Here is a 20,761-nt window from a genome sequence, read left to right as displayed (position 1 = left end):
ACAGAAAAAGAAATTTCCAGAATTAAAAAAGTATAAATAAAAAAGTATTTTTTATAAAATATGCAAGAAGCAATGAACAACAAGCCAGAATTAGACCAAGAAACACAGCAAGCATTTGAAGAAGTAAGAAGAGAGCACAGTAAGACAAACCCACAGAATGAGAAAGTCACACTCGATGAGACCGTAGTCGGTGTCTCAGAGGGAGAGACCCACTCATTCGATGCCCAGATGGACAATTTACTCAGTATTCTGATTAACTCAGTCTACTCCAGTAAAGATTACTTCTTAAGGGAGCTCATCTCAAATGCATCCGATGCCAATGACAAGAGAAAGAAGGTTACTTATGACGTATACAAGAACATTGATGAGGAGCTCAGTATAAAGATAGTACCAAACAAGCAGAACAATACGATCACTATTATTGATAATGGGATAGGTATGAGTAAGGCAGACATGGTTAATTACTTAGGGAGTATTGCATCCAGTGGAACAAAAGAGTTTAGAAAGAAGATTCAGGAGGGGACTGGTGCAGGACAGTCACTTGATGCACTAATTGGACAGTTTGGTCTTGGATTCTACTCTGCCTTTTTAGTAGCTGATCAGGTCGATGTCATCTCCAGGAAGGACGACAATGCGCCGTACATTTGGAGCAGCAGAGGTCCTGGTGGATTTGTAATTGCCCCATACAAGGGAGACCATCCACAGGGTACATCAGTTATTTTACACGTATCTGAGCAGTGCAAGTCGTACTTAGAAGAGAAAGCACTTGAGAATATAGTAAAAGTGCACTCGTCCTTTGTTAATTACCCCATCTACTTGTTTGTCCTTGCAGAGAAGAAGAGGAAGGTGGCTAAACCAGTAGAAGAGGAGAAGGATGACCAGAAAGATGAAGATGCAGTTGAAGATGCCCCTGAGGAGAAGGACGATGAAGAAACCTACTTTGAAGAGGAGTACAAGAAGCTTAACACACAACAACCCCTGTGGGCTAGAAACCCAAAGGAGGAAACCATCACTGAGAAGGAGTACGAGGACTTCTATAAGGCACTCACAAATGACTGGGAGAAGCACTTTACAGTCAGTCACTCATTCATTGAAGGCAGTGAATTTGACATGCAAGTACTCCTGTTCGTACAGAACAGACAGCCCTTCAACATGTTCGAGGGTGGTAAGAAGGCCCCGTGTAATATTAAACTGTACGTACAGAACGTACTTGTAAGCAATGACTTATCAGAGGCAATCCCTGAGTGGATGGGATTCGTGCACGGTGTGATTAGCTCTAAAGATATCCCGATCAACGTATCCAGAGAGATCGTGCAGGGTAAGTCTGTGATGAACTTAATCAAAAGAGTCGTCACCAAGAAAGTCCTTGATATGCTGAATGACTTAGCCTCTGATAAGGAGAATTACATCAAGTTCTACAATAACTGCAGTGGTTCATTAAAGATGGGCGTGTACCAAGACAGTTCTAACGTGTCCACTAAATTAGCCAAGCTGTTAAGGTATAAGACATCAAAGAGTGAGGATCTGGTCTCATTTGATGAGTACCTCAGTAGAAAGCCTGAGAACCAGAAGCAGATTTACATCCTGACAGGAGTGAGCGAACAAGAAGTGAAGACAAACCCGGCCCTTGAGAAGATGGCTAATTATGAAGTTGTCTTCATGTACGATCCGATCGATGAGTTTATCATCCAGTCACTCACGAAGTATGAGGACCTCCCCTTCCAGAGGATCACTTCTGAGGGGTTAGAGTTACCCGATCAGAACGATGATGTTAAAGACTTAGAGGAGGAGTACAAGGACGTCCTTACTAATATGAAGACCGTCCTGGGTGATAAGATTGAGAAGGTCACTGTTTCAAATAACCTTGGTACTTTACCGTGCTTCGTGTCCAGTGCTAAGCACAGTTATTCTGCTGCCATGGAGCATATCATACGGTCACAGCCAGGATCGACTGGTAATCCCTTATTCGCGTCTGGGTACCTCACCAAGAAAGTGTTGGAGATTAACCCATCGCATAATATTATCTCTGGGCTTAAGAAATTATTAGAAGCCGATCAGAAAGAGAAGTTTAACTCCACGGTGTCTCTTATTTATGAATCATCCCTGCTTGGGAATGGATTCCCGATCGCAAATGTGGCTGAGTTCAGTAAGAAAATATTTGGATACATTAGCATGGGAATGATCTAAAATAAATATAACATAACTTATTACACATAACATATTATATTATATTACTTATTACACATAGTACAATACTTATTACACATAGTACATAAAATATACACCACTTATTACACATTGTACATAAAATATTACTTATTACACATAGCATACATTATATTATATATACAACACAGTATATTACTTATTATACATAGCACAAGATATATTACACACAACACAGTATATTACTTATTACATATAGCACAGTATATATTACACATAGCACAATACTTATTATATACAACACAGTATATTATTTATTACACATAGCACAGTATATTACTTATTACACATTGTACATAAAATATTACACACAACACAGTATATTACTTATTACACATAGCATATTATATTTTAGAACTTCTATATTTAAGGAAATATTTTAGCCCCTACAGAATGCATTTAATAATGAACATACCCAATTCAGACTTACCTTCAGATAAAATATTTTAATTTATCCTAATTTGTTCGGATACGATAAATATGAAAAATATTTTATTTTTATGGTAGGATATATTGATGAAGAATTAAGAATAGAATTACAGAAAGAATTCAGTGACAAAAAAGGAGAAATAGAAGATGGTGATATGCAAAAAATATATAAAATAATAACAGATAATAACAGAAAAACTAAAATATTTAAAGATTTACCAGAACCACTGACCAATTTGGCATATAATATATTTTATGCACAAATATATAGTAGAAATATTAACCGTGATTATAAAGAAGATACTGCTATATCAGAAATCAATGACTCTATAACTCAAACATATGAAATTATAGATATGATTGAAGAAGAAGCAAATACATTAAACAGTAAAAGTAAAAAAGAGGCATTTTATAAATTAATAAGTAATAATCATAGTATCATGGCACAAGTATATATGAATAGAAAGAATTTCTATGATTCTTTCATTAATATACTGCGTGAGAAAGCAGGCATATCAGAACTAGGTGAAGAAATAACTTCAAAAGATGCAATAGTTAAACTATGTGAGTTAACTGAATTAGGAGAGTGCTCTAGATTACAGAATGCATTAAATATACTAATGAAACATGACGATAATCTAACAATAACAGATGAGAATGGAGAAGAACAATCAAATATATGTGATTTAGGACTAACTAATGATGATATTTATTCATTGCAATTACTCGCAAGAACAAAAGATTCGGATTTTTTTAATTTTACTCATTACATTATAAATAATTTAATTTATAATTCAATTTGTATTCAAGATAAAGATAAAAGATTATATACTTCTATTGGGTGGTTATATTATACAATATATAATATGTCTATTATACCTACTACGAATGATATATTTAGCTTAGATAAAGATAAGAACAAAAATACAATTAAGACACACTTAAATCAACTGAAGAATATGAAAAGTATTGTTTTTAGGGATACTAAGTATACTCCAATGCTATTAGATAAGTGCAAAGTTGTATTAGGCCATAAAGATTTTAATATTGATAAAATTAGAAATAACGTACTTCAAAGCTATTTTAAATCAATAAAATCTGATATTTGTGATATTATAGGTAGACCTATAGAAGAGACTACAATCAAAGGATTGTGCTCTAAAACTATAATAATTGTGGCAATATTTATGGTTGTTATGCTGATTATTCTTAGTATAATATTCTTATATCTTAATGAAGCAAAAAAAATTATGAATAATTTAAATATTATATGAAGATAAAAATGAATTTTGGGTTATTCGGATTATATGTGGGTGTGTATGCTCGAGACTGATCTACCAATATGCAAACTAGGACATAACCAAACAAATCATATAACTATGGGGACAGTTCAGTACATGGTCTAATACTACTATGACTATGTGTACATCCTTATACTATAATGATTATAATAAAGGGCATATCTGTATTTAGACTGTATTATCTGGGTGGAGGCAGTGTTATTCTTTGTGAGTACGTCAATATTATTATTTATAAATATTTTTATTATTTATGCCTTACATTTTATTATAATAAAGCATGCATAGCTCACATAAAATATTATTATTAATTTATTTTAGAATTTCTATATTTAAGAAAATATTTAAACCCCTACAGAATGAATATAAATAAAAATATACCCAATTCAGACTTACCTTCAGATATTATATATACACTACTTATTACACGTATACTATTACTTATTATACACTGTACAAGATATATTATACTTTTGTCAGTTTTTTTGGTTTATATGTAAAAAGTTTTTTTATTTTGCCTGTTAATGCTTAATATACTGCTAAATTTACTGATGGTACAGATAATATGTGGTAAACTGGGTGTTAGTGATATAAAAATAATACAAGAAACGCCAATTATATCTAATACGAAGTACCTGATAAATGGATCAGGATCACTCTCTCCATTACGTGGATATATTTATCATACAGATGGATATACGCATAATAAACGGTTATTTTCACCCGAAATCAAGGTAAAGTACAGTTTAAAAAAAGAAGCCAAGTCTAATAACTTCATGCACTTCTATAAATATGAAAGATTCCCTGGGTCGGATAAATTCAGAATACCACTGAAATTTAAACCCACTGAAAATCAGAAATACACGCAGGAATACCACTCTAGAATTATTAAAATGTTTCCATCTGCAGTGGGAGACCTTTCAATTGAAGCAGGAAGAGATAATGCATTTACGCTATTTTTAAAATCAGATACAACTAAACCGTATACAAAATATATCCTTGCCAGTTTATTACTCCTGTCAGAAGGTGTGGATATGCGTATTTCAGTGGATTACAGTAATAATAAGAAAAGGCTTATACTGAAAAATAAAAAAGAGACAAAGGAGTACATTAATGCGGATATGTGCATTGATGTAATAGATTCAAACCAGGAAATTGTTAAAATTGGAGTATACCAGAGTGAAGTAACTGAAATTATTAACTTCTTTCGTAGGTATAGAGTATGTCCATCTGAAGGGAGTAACAGCACTCCTTCAGAACCCAGGAGTAAAGAGGAATTTAAAACTGGAATATTTATGAGCAGCATAGGGTTCCTTATAGAATCGTATATTTTTGAGTATATTGATAATGTACAGGAATATATAGAATTTATAGATGCCGTATACGAACTATTATGTGATCAGATGGAGAGAGATCCAGAACAATTAAGTGATAAGAGAAGGAAGATAGATAAAGTATTTGATAGATTATTTGTGCCTATAGAGTCACTGGATAATGAACTGAAATATATTATGCCACTGTACAGTATAAAACAGACAATGGATAAGTATATGGTATTCCCATTCTGTGAATCTAGTCAATTACCCATATATACTCGTATAGAGGCATATACGCTAAGTAATGGAGTATTCAAGGTTAATAAGAATGTGTATTACAGTGACTGTGTGGAATCAGCACTTTTAGGTCTTTTTTGTTGTTTAGCATACGATCCTGAGACGCATGAATACACCACCAAGCATATGGGGAATACTTTATCTGCCCACATAAAGAAATTCTTTGAGAAATACCCAAGGCCAACAAATACCACTACATACGAAATGCATTTAGACTGGAGTAAAGTTGTGTGTTATTTAAATAATGAAAGGATTTCTTATGTTGGTAATAAAGTAGAATTAAGGAGTGGAGTACTAAATATTCTTCAAGTTATAAAGGAAATAACAGGAATAAACACAAGTGCATGGAATGTGACAAATACAGCTGGGAGTAATCCATTGAATATTATACAGAAATTAGATAAAAATAATTTGTATAGTATAGAAGAATCTGTTAGGCATGCATTTATGTCATTAACAAAGAATTCTTCACTGAAAGTACAGTGTAAAGAATTTGACTTTAAAAAGCGATCGGATGATGTAACTGATGCATTTGGTAAAATAGAGTTAATTTATACGTATGATAATATTGTACATGGAATATGCTTAAATGTACAACCACGCCATACGCATATCTCTCTTTTATACCCATCATCATCTTTCTTAGAAAAATTATCAGAACAGATAAATCAGATAAAAACCGACCATAATGAAATTAATAATTATACTGGATACTTGATTAATCAGCACATAACCAGTAAAATAAGACAAATTTCATTAAGGTCAGTGAATAGTGAATATATACCAAAAAATGAGATATATACATTCTTACAGAATTATTCTGGCAGTGTGTGTGAATTATTTATACTCAGGAAAATTGACAGTGTTGAATATAAATCTTTTATATTCAGGTGTATACTGCTGTACTCACAGAAAAATCAGTTAAGTGAGAATAATCCATTGGTGCAGCTCAGTTCAAATATACTTGGAAGTGTTCCATTGGATGATTTAAACACAAGACTGTCCATGCTGAATAGTTGTATATGTAATTTAAATTATTCTAAATATTATCCAGATATTGAATATACACTAACAAATATACCCAACTCTGAATTTAGTTTATTACAAGTGTGTGGTGTATTTGACTGTATAATAGAATCTGGTGAATTAGACCAATTATTAACTTGTTTGGACATAAGCTTAAAATTATCACGGCGTAGAGTATCACTAGATATATTATTAAGAAGAAAATTATCATCTGCTGAAGTATTAGAATTTATATTTAGATCAGGTAGTATACGTGCTGTGAATAATATTCAGAATATTCTTGAGAGTTATGTCAGCAGGGATGATAAAGAATTAAACACCCTGTATATCATGTGGTTTATAACCGCATGTAAAAGGTCTAATTATTCATCTGAATTAGTCAGATATACGTATAACCTTATAAATTACGAATTTATACCAGATGTGTGCACATACGCAAAAGAAAACAAGTGTAATTTCGATTTAATTATATCTGCTTTATTAAAGGAGAAAGATAAATTACGTATAAAGAAGGACAGAAAGAGTATGAAAAAGTATAAAAAAATAGTAAAACAGTTTAATGAGTCTACAGGAATATTCTCAAAGTACTATATTAAAACTATAGCGTATATCACACAGTTTTTAATATAAATATAGAGTGATTATTATATAATGTTATATATTTCTTGTTTTATTGTATTATACAGTTAAATCATAGTAGAAATGGATTACAAATAGTATTGTATAATAAGATATTCTTTAATATAGATATAATTATGGCTTATTATATGTTTATTTAATATTTCTGTATATTTCTGTATAATTATTCATTTTTACTTAAAATAAAACTCTTCACATGCCTATAAACTATGAATACACTTTAAATATAAGAAAAGTAAATAAATATATCAGAGTAAAATAGAGTATAGGCAAATACACCAGAATAGGACGTAGATGATTAAACAAACAATTTAATATTTATTATATTAGACATAATAATATTTCTGGGTATGTTGAAATAACTTTATACTGGCTGCATCTCTTGACTCTTATAAAATGCATAAACTGTGTCTAAGTAGTCTTGGTTTTGGTCTATTTCAGTGGAAAGACTTTTCATGCGAGAGAGGTGTTCATGCGCGGATGAAAATTCTTTTTTATGTATTGCATATTCAATAAGCCTCTTTCTGGCATAGTACTCAGTTGATGCAGATACTTCTAAAGAATAACTCAGTGCTTTTTTGATCATATCAACTAGTCCAAGGCTCTTTATCCCAATGCATACACGTAAAAAGGCTTCTTTTGCTTCTTTATGTGACTCTGCTGACTTAAGAAGAGTATCAACCCACTGAGAAGGAACCTGGCCTGTTTTAAGATAAAGACATAGCATGGCTTCTTCAGCATATTTAAACATCATAAAGGAATTTCCAAATGTAAATAACATATTGGCATCTCTTCCTATGTTTGGAGTGTACGTTTTTATCTTGTTAAGTAAATGGTCCATGGCCTCTTCTATCTTTCCTTGCTGTATAAGAATTCTCTGCAGTGCAGCATCTATTTTTTCACTCTTCTGGTTAAATATTGCTGCATACTTAATAATACGCTCTGCATCTTCATAGTTATTCATTTGTGCAAAGGATATCGCAGTGAGTAATAGTGTGTCAATGTCTAATACCTCAAAATTACAGCTCTGGAGAATAGCCAGTGCTTCTGTATGCCTCCCAGCCAGAAGAAGTCTAGTGCACAGTGCTTTTGCATACTTTGCGGTTTTTACTAAGTTAAATGCTTCACTCAGATGGTCTATGCTGTTTTCCATTAGACCGAATGAAAATAGTAAAGAGGCCAGTTCAATCTTTAAAAGAGTCACAGGCTCATTAGAGTGCGCGGACTTTTTATATAAAAGACATGTACTACTCACAATCTCTTGCATCTGTAAATTCTCCTTTATCTGGGAAATCTTCTCCTGTAATAACGGCCTTGCTATTTCACTCTTCCCAGCAAGAATCAGTGATGTAATTAACCGGTCTGCCTCCCTGTGCTTTTCAAATAGTGGGATTGCAAGAGTATGTGATCCTGTTGAAACCAATGCATGCGCCCATAATATGTCATGCTCCTTTTCTTTATGGGGTAATTCAGGGGTTATGCCATACTCAATTGCAGAAAGCGCAGCTACTGGCCTGTCCACCATACACACGGCATATAATAATAGTGCATCAAGAGAATACCCGTTGTGTAAAAGCATCTGTGAAATGGCTTTAGCTTCTGATTTATACGACTCTGTCCCTATTAATACTAAATGCTTAGCATATAAATACAAAAGATCCTTTTGATGACTACTCATGTTGTATACAGCAACTTCTGTCTTTGGGAATAGAAAATACCTGTCCCCAGTTTCAATTGTATTCTCTAAATCATCTAAACCCGCACTGCTCTCAAATTCGCCCTTTACAGTATTACATACCATCACATTACAAACTAAAACAGGAACACTCACACTCTGCCCACTGCTTGTATACCCCGGCTTTCCTATAAACTCCCAATCAATGCCTAAAATAGATTTTAGTCTAATTATTGCACTCTTCTCAATTTCCCTGAAGTATTCATCATCACTGAATTCATTGCATATCCGTAATTGCATGAATAAAAGATTTATCTGGTTTTCTGTGCACACAGTCTCACACGCACAAGAAATAAATTTAAGAATTTCTTTCGTATAAAATATAATAATTTGTGATTTTATGCTTATTTTGTTAAGTATAACCAGGACACCCTCTAATAATTCTGGCTGTGTGGAAAGAATCCATTCAATCTTTACTTTTGGCTGAATGTAAATATTCAGTAAATCTATAATAGAGTCGTGTGCTCTGTGAATGGGTGATCCTATGATTTTAACTATTTTCTCTTTTACTGCATTATCCAATGGAATATTCTTCTCACTCCTGGAAAATTCCAATGCTCTCTCTACTTTTCTTAAAAACTCTTCTTTCTCTGTGCTGGTATTCACCGGATTTGTCATAAAATTTTATTAGCTCAAAATTCATTTTTCATTTCCTGTGGTGTAAATAGACCAACCCAAAATTTCAAATGATGAAACACTTAGTAACACCTTAAAACAAATGTATAAATAGAACACACACAGTATAAACACATGGAAATAGCATTTCACAGCAATAAATGTGCACTGAAGGATTCTCTCAGACTAATAAAAATAGGAAAGAATCCATGCTGGAAGAAAAGATACCAACTGTTTAAGTACTCTGAAGGACTGATTAACACAAATGAGAATATAATAGCACTGCATTCAGAAATATCAGAATATTCACTGCAAGAATTCATTGAATTACAGAATCAGTACATTGCACTAGCAAATACATTTATAAGCAGACAGGGGGAGTGCACGGTCTGTCTAAAGAACTGCCTTGAAGGGGTTGCAGATGAAACACCAAATAACAAATTATCAGAGGATGAAATTACAGCGTATACCAATTCACCAGAATTATTTAGAGAGAAGCAGATAGCACAGGCAGCAGATAAAATGAAAAGGCTAAACACTAAAACAGAATTTATGGAGTCAATTATAAATATGCACAAAGAAGAGTTAGACAGAATATCATACACTAACACTTCTGCCATAGAATATACACACTCACACCTTGCAGAGATGGAAGAAGCATTAGCTAGAAGAAATAGGGCTATTTTATTAAAAAGATGGCTGGGCGGGATTACAGTGTTTTTCTGCTTTTTATCTCTTCTACTTCTTAGACCGTTTGTTGTGTAGGGAATGGTTAAATATAAAAGACATTTTAAATATTCGGGTTATTTCGGGTTTTATAGTAAATTGTTTAATGTACTTCTACTTATATGGGCGTATTAGAGTGTTACATGATAAATTTGGTGTAATTATGACTAATTGTGACTATTCACAGTTATTATATGGCTAATTTTGTATTCTTTTGTCTAATTGTGGCTAATTCTGGCTATGTGTACAGGAAGAATATAAATATATTTTTAAGTGTACAGAATATAATGCATATTGTGTAAAAATTTATAGTTAAATTTAATGGTTAATTACACTAGGAATAAAACTAGAATTTATTACTCAGCTTATTTTTATAGTTTTATTCCTGCAAATTTGAAATTTAAATGGAGAGAGATGACCAGGAGTACTCACAGAATTCAACTGCATTTTCATTTGACAATGGAAGTCAAATAAGTGTAGGAACCAGTCAGCCATTCCATCTTACACAGTATACATCAGAGAACTCACCAGATATAATTGATGACATTAAGTCAACATATACACAGGAAAATGTGCGTGTTGTATGGGGGACAACTATAAACATCCAAGAGACGATAGACTTGTTCAAAGAGTTTATTAGGACGTATTCAAATGACGATGGGGTATTTGTGTACCTGCAGAGAATTGAAGAAATGCATGAATTAGAAGATTATGTAATTACACTGAATTGTGAGCACCTGAAAAACACGGCGTATGGCAGGATTTTAACAGAAATTCTTGCATATCCTGTTGAGATATTTCCACTGTTAGAGATAGCTGTGTCTGACTTGTACTTGGAGAAGTATCCATCAACCCCTCCAGCAATTAAAGTGCTTGTGTCTAACATAGGAAACCAGAAGAATATTAGAGACTTACACCCAGAGGATGTGGATACGACAGTGGAGGTAATTGGAATGGTAACAAAAACCAGTGGAATAATTCCGGATATTACTACAGCAGCGTATGTGTGCGGAAAGTGTAAAGAAGTATTAACAACTGAGGTGGTTAGGGGAGTAATTGCAGAGCCAGTGGACTGCCCGTGTGGACAGAGATTTTCCATGGAAATGGACAGTATGCTTTCTTCCTTCCAAGACAAGCAAGTGATAAAGATACAGGAGCTGCCTGAATCAGTGTGTGATGGGCTGGTTCCGTGCACTATAACAGTTCTTGCTTCGCACGTACTTACGGATGGACTTTCTCCAGGGGATAAAGTTAGAATTGCTGGAATATTCAGAGCAGTTCCATTAAAGCTGAATTATATACACAGGACCATAAAGAGCTCCTTTAAAACGTATATTGAAATGGTCAGTTATACAAAAATAGCAGAGGAAAAAATGGGAAGGTGCTCTTTCGATGCACTAGAGGAGATCGAGAGGCTAAGAAACACTGAAGATGTATATGAGAAGCTTGCTTTATCTGTGGCACCATCTATATACGGAATGCTTGATGTGAAGAAGGCACTTCTTCTGCAAATGTTTGGAGGAGTGACGAAGTCGTTGAACGGTGCTAGGTTTAGAGGGGATATAAATGTACTTCTTGCAGGAGATCCGGGTGTTGCAAAGAGTCAGTTGCTTCTGGCAGTGCACAGGCTTATTGACAGGGGTGTATACGCCTCAGGAAAGGGGTCTAGTGCAGTCGGTCTTACTGCAAATGTATCTAGGGATATGGAAAGCGGACAGCATATTTTAGAGTCTGGTGCTCTGGTGATAAGTGATGGTGGAGTGTGCTGTATAGATGAGTTTGATAAAATGGGGGAGGCCACAAGAAGTGTGCTGCATGAAGCAATGGAGCAGCAGACAGTAAGTGTAGCCAAAGCAGGGATTATAACAACTCTTAATGCCCGGTGTTCAATTCTAGCAGCATGCAATCCAATTAATAGTAGTTACGACCCAAAGAAGAACATAATTGAAAATCTGGATATTCCACCGACACTGCTCAGTAGATTTGATGTGGTGTGTCTGCTTCTGGACAGAGTGAATGAGAAAAGGGATAAGGAAATAAGCACGCATATTATAAAGTTATATGCAGGAACAGAAAAACCAGAAGACCCTCCAGTAAAGGAAAGTGTGCTTAAGCAGTACATCAAAGAAGGAAGAAACATTAACCCGAGAATAACAGAAAGTGCAGCACTAAGAATATCTAAAGAGTACCAAGAGCTACGCCTGCTAGGAAATGGAAAGAGTGTCACAGCAACCACCAGACAACTAGAGAGTCTAATAAGGCTGAGTGAAGCACACGCCAGAATGAGACTTTCCCACACAGTTGAAGACAAAGATGTCTCTGAAGCCATTCGTATTATAAAGGACTCTCTGCATATATATGCAGTAGACCCAGTGACAGGCAGAATTGATATGGAGCTTTTACACACAGGAAAAACAACTGCTGCACTAAAGCTAGAAGATGACTTAAAAGAACTAATCCTCAGAGACATTGGAAAGGGAAGTACAGTCCCGAAGCTAATGGAAAGTCTTAACACAACAGCTAGAATCCAAGAAAAAGTTCTTATGTCAATTCTAGAAGAACTCCAAGAAGATGGTAAAATAATGATTGATGGACTATGCATAACCCCAAATTAAAAGTATTTAGTATTATTATAAGCAGAAATTCAATAAATGCCAATTTTTATTAATTATTCGGATATTCTATTTATAAAATATTAGCATGGCCTAATATAACCTTAAATAAATAAATGAAAAAAAAGATTTTTAATGCAGGAGTTTAAAGAAGAGAAGCTGTTAAGAAAAGAACTACAGAAATCACTAGGGGATTATGAGTATAGGGAAATTAAAACACTCAACCGGATAGTAATGGATATGCTGGCACGGATTAATAATGAAGTTAAAATATTTTCAGGTATACCAGAACAACTAGTCAGTCTAGCAAACAATTCATTATTATTACAAGTATATCAAAGGACTGACCTTATATATAGTGAAGACGCAGTTGTATCAGTGGTTGGTACATCTATAAATTACATAAAAGCAGTTATAGATAAACTTGTGGCGATAGCAGATAATTTACAAGACAATGACAAGAAAGAAGCATTATACAATTTAATAGGAGGATCTCATTTGTTTATGGCGTATTTTTTATGTAATTATAGAAAACAATTTTTTACTGAAAATGTTAATACATTATGCGAACTGCATGGAATACCAAAATTAAATGAAAAAACAACATCCAATTATGCGCTGGTTAGTCTTTTTGAATTAACTGAGTCAAAAAAGTGTTCAAAGTTACAGAGAGCATTAGATATAATAATGAAGCATGGTAATGATCTATTTACAATAGATGAAACTGGACTAAAAACATCAAATGCTTCTAAGTTAGGAATAAGCAATGATGATATTAAAGCACTACAGCTACTTACAAGAGTAGAATATGACAGTGTGTATAATCTTATGTGGATAGCGTATAGATCAATTAGTATTGAAAACAAAAATACAGGACAGAAAATGTCTTTTGATTCCTTATACGATTTAATATTTGGTATATTTACTAATTATTCTATAAAGGATATTGAATTATACAAAGAAAACAAGAATTGTAAATTTAATGAATTTATGAATGCTATTCTAAATATAGGCAGTATAAATATTTTATATTCAGGTGTACCTAACAATTTCCATGATATTTTCAAACCCAATTTAACGACTTTCTCAAAATTCGAAAATAATGTAATTCACAAGTACGCTGAAACTGAAAAAGAGAAATTCTCTATTATTAACAGTACATCTACTGCTAAACCAAGTATAGAAGATACTACTGAAGTATCTTCTTCTACTGAAACCGCATTAGAGGCTAAAGAAAACAGAGAAACCAGTGAACCAGTGACTGAAGTGCCAACTAGAAGATCTAGAAGGGCTGAACAAGTATCACTTTTTCTAACAGTATTTGTTTTTCTTTTTTTAATTGCTAATAGTGCAATCTTAATAAATCTTATAGGATCAAAGAATTCAGCACCAACATATGGAAATATAGATACCAACCAGCAATGCACATCTATATGCCCAGAAGAAGAAAGCTCAGTATGGCAAGGCAAATAATAACCAGAAATTATTTCTAGTTATAAATTTAATTAAGCATATAATGAAATAACCCAAAATTAATATTATAATAAAATAGTACAACTATTGCAGTGTACTGATTTATTACGTATATTATCCTAGTTATAATAAATATGCTTATTTAAAGGGTTTCTTTATGTTTTACTTAATTTAGTGAGTATTTCTTATTATAAGATATAATTATTTCTAATATTCTAATTTTTATAAAAATGAATTTATTATTATAAGTAGAATATTTAAAAAAGGGATTTTTGTTTATTATGTGAAGAGTATTTAATTGAATATTTATTAATTTAGGTGGAATATTTACGTAAATCAAAAGAGTAAAATATGGAGCAGAACAAAAAACACATTAATTTTGTACTTAGGTGTGTGCGAGAAAAAACAAGAGTATTTTACCTTTCTGAGCCCATGAGGATAAGTACATTCTACTGGGTAGTTGGGTCACTTTTACTGCTGGAAGACCATAAGAATATTGAGAGACTTTCAAAGAAAATATTGAATTTCGTGGTGGAGTGCCAGAATGAAGATGGTGGGTTTGGTGCCAGGCCGAAATATCCATCTTGTCCTATTTCCACACTTTCTGCACTGCAAATTCTTTACGTTCTAAAGAAATCAAACGAGCTTTCTGAAGGCAGTGAAACTCCAACAAGCACAGTTCTGGTGCAGGAGGACTCGCCAGAAACAAAGCGCCCAGGGCAGTTTACAGTACAAGAGAGAAGGAATGAAGAAATATTCCAGTCACTTGAACATGTCTCTGATTCTTCATCTGATTCGTTGGACATAGAGACAGACACAGAATCATCAGGGAAAACAACTAATTGTGTTATGTGCAATGCATACCTTGAGAAAATAGTAACAAATGAAAAGCTAATAGGATTTAATTCAATCCTCAATATTAGTTATATCTGTTATTACATCGCATCGAAAAGCTTGCTGACTGAACTATCCCTTGGTGGCCCTGATATGTTTGTTATTCTTGCACCAATGAAAAAAATCCTCTGTGAATATATTTCACAGTGTGTTAATCTTGATGGGGGTATTGGTGCCATGCCAGGTAGTGAATCACATGCGGCGTATACATTCAGTGGAGTATCTTCTCTTTTTAGTCTGGGTGAAATCGGTCTTATATCCATACAAGAAACAGCCACACTAATTGGGCTTCTACAGACAAACTCAGGAGGGATTTCAGGAAGAGTTGATAAAATTGAAGAAATATGCAGTACGTTCTGGGGGTATTCCACACTAGCAATTATGGGCGTGCCGGGATATGTAGACTCTTCTGCGCTAAGAAATTTCATTTCATCGTGTGAGTGTGTAGAAGGAGGCTATTCAGACAGACCAAATGGAACACCTACTCTGCTGTATACTTTCTATGCACTCTCCTGCTTAGCTGTATTAGATAATAAGAGTGTTATGGATATACTCCCTAGTTTGTCTTTATGCTTATTTGACTGATACTATTATAATAAGTATATTCAGTGAAGACGCTCTAATAATAATAATTTGAACAGAATTTATTTAATGAAATATTTCTGCTCTCTGTGCAGGAAAGCAATAAAGTACAAAACGCCCAATGGATGGATTGATCACATACGCGGTGTAAATCACAGACAAAAAAGAATGTTTATATTAAAACCCGAACTAATTAAATTTATTAACCAAATGAAGAAGGAAGCATGTTAACGCATGAAGAGCATGCAGAAATACAGAAAGTGTTGAATAATACAGAAGATACAGCAGAAATCAAAAAAGAGAATAGAAAATATTTTAGAAGAATCATTGATAAGAATAGCACATAATATACTAAATTAAGACTATAATTTTATTTATAAATAACCGTTATAAATCATACTAAAAATAAAAATTATAAGAATTTTAACAGTTTATTTTTTAACTATTCTTCCGTGCAGTGATCCTAAATATTCTTGATATTTTGGATATCCACCCATTTGATCTTCTATCATATACCCAATAAATTCTGCATCAAGTTCTCCTTGAACACAGTGCAAAACCTTTAATTCTACGCCATATATCTCTTTAAGCCTATCCAGTGCAGAAATAACAACTTCATTTTGAACCATTTCATCCATATAGTCTACTGCTCCTTTACCAAACCATAGGATAGTTTTGCATCCTGTGTCCATGATATAGCTCTCTTCTGTGTCTAATGCACGCATACTTAATCTTTCTCCAATTAAGTCATCGATCTGTCTCACTGTGAATAGAGAAGATATTTTTACAAGGCGGGGATAGAACAGTCTAAATGTTCTGTCTACAGGGAGGGGCATTACTTCACATGCAAATTCGATTTTTACAGATGGACCAAGTTGAACCTTTGGGTACTTAAGAACTGCCTGAATAAGCACGGGCAGTCCTTTAATTGTATCTGGGAGTACTAATTGTGAGGGAGATGTATCTTTAGCACACGCTCTTTTATAGAGAGCAAGTGCTGTGACCATAGAAGTCTCTGCTTTTCTAATGTTCTCTATCATATTCAGCGGATCAGAGCATATATACTTACATATTCCACAGAACATTGCATCCATGGTCATTCCTGTGAACACCTGCTGAATCAGCCTACTTGCTTTTAGTCTTAAGTTAAGAATTCTTGTCCTGCTCTCTCCAGATAGATTTATGTATTCAACAATGGCCTGAATATACACAGACTCTCCTTCTTTAAGGAAGTCTTCAACTGAAAAGCTTACTGCAAATGTTGTTGGTGCTGACATTGCAGGGAACGATATCATTGATATGTTCTCAGAGGACCCACTGCTGTACACAGCTCTTTTCTTAATTCCATTGCTGCATACAACCCGAATTGAGCACCTGAAAAAGGACTCTTGCATGATTTTCTCTACCACGCCAGATGTAATATTCTCTCTTTCAACACACCCGCCAGTTGACATAACCGTCTTATACAATTTGTCAAGCTTGCTGTTAATCGTGGAGAATACAGTCAGTGAAACACCGCAGTCTATCGCTGTCTGTGTGAGTTTCTCAGGTATTTCTGTATAATCATGCCCTCCAAGCCAGCTGATTAATTTGCACCCACCAGTATATGCTGCTAGCTGTATTGCTGTTGTAATGCCACCAGATATGTTGAATGTCGATGAAGGCGTGCTCTCTATTGTTTGAATTAAAGAATTAATCCTTTCCTCTGTTAGATTCGCTGTCTCAATAAACAGCGGTGCGCACAAGCCGTAATCACCCTTTATATTGTGTATTATATTTACAGAGTAGCCCATCTCTCCATCTGATACAACAGAAACCTGATCATTCACTAAAACAACCGACAGTCTGCTATAAAATAACGAAAAGTCTGGCGATGCAAGAATATTCTTTAATCCTCCCATAAATTCAATATATCCAGTGTTACTCCTTGATGTGGACGAGCAGTCTATCATAAATACAACACACGGCTCTTTCCACTTACGGCAAGAAGGTAATGAAATATCTGATTTAGGTAGATTGTCTGATGAGTACCAGCTTCTATTGCTTATACAACTGTCCTCGCATATGTATTCTACAGTAGGCTCTCTAAGCAGTGGGCAGTCATACGGTAAGTCATTCGTAGTCCCACACATAACACACTTAAACTGGTAAGTACTCTCCTGCTGCCCCCTAAACAAATCGTCAGATACAGTGGGAAATGACCCACACTCTTTGCACTTATGTAAATAATCTGTTCTGTACTCAGGAATAGCAACACTCTCATTAAATGGCTGTGCTACAATAAGTAATGGCAGCCCTATTAACTCAAATAAATCCTCATCTGCTGGCACCGTATACATACTAGAACGTATTAATTTATGTGAAGATGACCCTTGTGCAGAATATTCTACAGTTGGATTTAGTGCTAGTGGCGGTGATACTCTCGCCTCTTCTCTTGTTTTGTCTTGCTCCAATATAATAGGAATAGAAGGAAGTCTATTAAACACTTCCTGTTCTCTTGCATCCTTATCTATTTTCTCAGATGGTTTGTGTATTTTTGAGCTAAGAGATGGAATATTACTGGTTTTGTTGAATTTGCTATCTCTGAAGACTTCTTTATCCTGAGGCTGTGTGAACATGCTAATAAAATTTAAGCAAATTAAATGCAATAGTGAAAAATAAATATAAAACATGGGTCAGTATAAAGTGGAGAGAATGAAAAATATTCTCAGAGCACATGAGAATAAAGTGTATATATCAGCAGAGTACACAGGAGACTACTGTATTATAAAAGGATACGTATTTAAAGTGAGAGTTGATAGGGATTTACCCCCGTACAGTGTATCTCTGTCGCAAGTGCAGAGAGTATTTATGGATATAAAAGAGAATGAGTATGTAGATGTAATTAACGGGCCAAGGGGTGTTATGGGAGAAATAGAAGAAGTGACCATTTCTATAGAAGGAAAGACACGGGGTGTTCACATACGGATAAACCACAGAATAATTAATAATACATTTTTAAAAATATTGAGTGGTGTACCGCTGACAGAGGGACAGGATTTAGGGCTGCTTATGGAGATAGAACCATCTGCGGATATTTCAAATAAGGAGGTTATGTTTATTTGTAAGGTAGAGAAGATAAAGTTGCCGAATAAGGAAGTTATTGGTGTGGTGAACAACAACACAAAGATAGTAATTAAGGACCACCAGGGAATTACCATTTTAGGGATGGGGGGTGAGTTGAGTATGAACACAGAATTTGATTTTCTTGAGATGGAGATAGGAGGACTAAAAAAAGAATTTGCAGAGATGTTTAGGAGAGCATTCATTCAGAGGATGTACAAGCCAGGGTTTATTAAAGACATGGGGATAAGTCATGTAAAGGGGATTATGCTGTACGGTCCGCCAGGGACAGGAAAGACTCTTATTGCCAGGAGAATGTCTGCTCTTTTAAACTCTGCCCCACCTAAAATTGTGAACGGGCCTGAAATACTGAACAAGTATGTTGGGCAGAGTGAGGAGAATATAAGAAAATTGTTTGAGGATGCAGAAAAGGACTATAAGCAATACGGCGATGAGAGTGCACTGCACATAATAATATTTGACGAGATTGATGCGATTTGTAAGAGCAGAGGGTCTTCTAATGGCGTTGGTGACCAGGTGGTTAACCAACTTCTTTCAAAAATAGATGGTGTGGAGTCATTGAATAATATTCTTGTGATTGGGATGACTAACAGAGTGGATTTAATTGATGATGCATTATTACGACCCGGTCGGTTTGAGATACACATTGAAATATCCCTGCCAGATGAAGCAGGAAGACTGGAAATCTTAAAGATTCATACGAGCAAAATGGAGACAAACTGTTTTATGAAGAAAGACATTGACTTAGAGGAAATCGCCAAAAGAGCCCGTAATTATACCGGTGCAGAGATCACTGCACTTGTTAAGAGTGCTGCTTCATTTGCCTTGGAAAGAGCCAGGAACACTAAGAAAGAGGTAATGATAGATATGAATGATTTTAAGAAAGCACTTGATGAAACAGTCCCTGCATTTGGTGTAAGCACTGCACTGAGACTCCCAGAACCGTTCTACGCGTACCCATCAGCACAGGAAGTAATAAAGCACGGTGAAACAATTGTAAGCAGACTCCGAAAAGACACCGCAAAAAAGTCAAAAACACTTTCTTTGCTTCTTACAGGGCGACCAGGGACAGGGAAGACTGCCCTTGCAGAAATAATTGCGAAAAAGTCAGAGATTCCTTTTATTCGGGTTATTTCACCAAAGGACATTGTAGGCAAGGAGGAGAACGAAAAAGTCAACTATATACGAAATACCTTTAAGGATGCATATAAAAGTGCCGAATCTTTAGTTATTCTTGATGATATAGAAGGGTTAATGGAGTACGTGTCAATTGGTCCAAGGTTCTTAAACCCAATTCTACAGGCAATTAAGCTGTTTGCTAAAAATCAAGACCGGTTTAAAGTAATGGTTATAGGAACAGCCGCAGATAAGTCTTTAATGGAAGAATCAGGAATATTCGGATCATTTGATTCACATCTAGAACTTTCCACACTGACTAATAAAGATATAGACTGGTTCACAGGAAATACAGCACTAGCACCTGCCACACAAAAGACCATTAAGGAAATTATTCAATAAATATATATTCTATCTTTGTTTAAAACAGGCCACTTTATATAAACCTTCTTATTCATTCAAGTATACATAAATGCTTTAATAAGCCATCTGGTACTTCCCTATACTACTAAGTTAATTTTATATAATCAAAGGACTCTCTCACTCTAACATACATTATACATTAATTTAAATTATTACTATAACTATATACACACTGTGTATAATAAAATAATTATACTACAAAGTGTAATAAATACTTAACCTTAATATGTC

At 34.4% G+C, this 20,761-nt stretch overlaps 10 protein-coding genes across 10 annotated transcripts; 8 read left to right on the top strand and 2 right to left on the bottom strand.

The window, feature by feature from the left end:
• Positions 1-60: 60 nt before the first annotated feature.
• NEPG_01057 (heat shock protein 90) lies at positions 61-2,194 on the top strand (the record flags this gene model as incomplete). The annotated part of the gene is made up of 1 exon (XM_013203431.1): positions 61-2,194. The coding sequence occupies one exon, from the start codon at positions 61-63 to the stop codon at positions 2,185-2,187; it is 2,127 nt and encodes a 708-aa protein (XP_013058885.1). The 3' UTR covers positions 2,188-2,194.
• Positions 2,195-2,726: 532 nt separating this feature from the next.
• NEPG_01056 (uncharacterized protein) lies at positions 2,727-4,202 on the top strand (the record flags this gene model as incomplete). Its single annotated transcript, XM_013203430.1, has 1 exon — positions 2,727-4,202. The coding sequence occupies one exon, from the start codon at positions 2,727-2,729 to the stop codon at positions 3,927-3,929; it is 1,203 nt and encodes a 400-aa protein (XP_013058884.1). The 3' UTR covers positions 3,930-4,202.
• A 275-nt stretch (positions 4,203-4,477) lies between these two features.
• NEPG_01055 (uncharacterized protein) lies at positions 4,478-7,222 on the top strand (the record flags this gene model as incomplete). The annotated part of the gene is made up of 1 exon (XM_013203429.1): positions 4,478-7,222. One exon carries the CDS (start codon positions 4,478-4,480, stop codon positions 7,220-7,222), a length of 2,745 nt encoding a protein of 914 aa, XP_013058883.1.
• Positions 7,223-7,574: 352 nt separating this feature from the next.
• Positions 7,575-9,584, bottom strand: NEPG_01054 (uncharacterized protein; the record flags this gene model as incomplete). Its single annotated transcript, XM_013203428.1, has 1 exon — positions 7,575-9,584. One exon carries the CDS (start codon positions 9,582-9,584, stop codon positions 7,596-7,598), a length of 1,989 nt encoding a protein of 662 aa, XP_013058882.1. The 3' UTR covers positions 7,575-7,595.
• A 132-nt stretch (positions 9,585-9,716) lies between these two features.
• On the top strand, positions 9,717-10,367 carry NEPG_01053 (uncharacterized protein; the record flags this gene model as incomplete). The annotated part of the gene is made up of 1 exon (XM_013203427.1): positions 9,717-10,367. One exon carries the CDS (start codon positions 9,717-9,719, stop codon positions 10,344-10,346), a length of 630 nt encoding a protein of 209 aa, XP_013058881.1. The 3' UTR covers positions 10,347-10,367.
• Positions 10,368-10,711: 344 nt separating this feature from the next.
• Positions 10,712-12,964, top strand: NEPG_01052 (MCM4 minichromosome maintenance deficient 4; the record flags this gene model as incomplete). Its single annotated transcript, XM_013203426.1, has 1 exon — positions 10,712-12,964. One exon carries the CDS (start codon positions 10,712-10,714, stop codon positions 12,920-12,922), a length of 2,211 nt encoding a protein of 736 aa, XP_013058880.1. The 3' UTR covers positions 12,923-12,964.
• Positions 12,965-13,054: 90 nt separating this feature from the next.
• Positions 13,055-14,404, top strand: NEPG_01051 (uncharacterized protein; the record flags this gene model as incomplete). Its single annotated transcript, XM_013203425.1, has 1 exon — positions 13,055-14,404. The coding sequence occupies one exon, from the start codon at positions 13,055-13,057 to the stop codon at positions 14,390-14,392; it is 1,338 nt and encodes a 445-aa protein (XP_013058879.1). The 3' UTR covers positions 14,393-14,404.
• A 336-nt stretch (positions 14,405-14,740) lies between these two features.
• NEPG_01050 (uncharacterized protein) lies at positions 14,741-16,254 on the top strand. The gene has a single exon (XM_013203424.1). It carries the CDS (start codon positions 14,744-14,746, stop codon positions 15,869-15,871), a length of 1,128 nt encoding a protein of 375 aa, XP_013058878.1. The 5' UTR covers positions 14,741-14,743; the 3' UTR covers positions 15,872-16,254.
• Positions 16,255-16,299: 45 nt separating this feature from the next.
• On the bottom strand, positions 16,300-18,486 carry NEPG_01049 (uncharacterized protein; the record flags this gene model as incomplete). Its single annotated transcript, XM_013203423.1, has 1 exon — positions 16,300-18,486. The coding sequence occupies one exon, from the start codon at positions 18,484-18,486 to the stop codon at positions 16,300-16,302; it is 2,187 nt and encodes a 728-aa protein (XP_013058877.1).
• A 52-nt stretch (positions 18,487-18,538) lies between these two features.
• On the top strand, positions 18,539-20,509 carry NEPG_01048 (vesicular-fusion protein SEC18; the record flags this gene model as incomplete). Its single annotated transcript, XM_013203422.1, has 1 exon — positions 18,539-20,509. The coding sequence occupies one exon, from the start codon at positions 18,539-18,541 to the stop codon at positions 20,507-20,509; it is 1,971 nt and encodes a 656-aa protein (XP_013058876.1).
• Between the last annotated feature and the right edge of the window lie 252 nt (positions 20,510-20,761).

This window comes from Nematocida parisii, assembly GCF_000250985.1.
Source record: "Nematocida parisii ERTm1 unplaced genomic scaffold supercont1.2, whole genome shotgun sequence".
NCBI classification, from domain to species: Eukaryota; Fungi; Microsporidia; genus Nematocida; species Nematocida parisii.
Note: the sequence above shows the minus strand (reverse complement) of the source record. Positions and strands in the feature narration are given on the sequence as shown.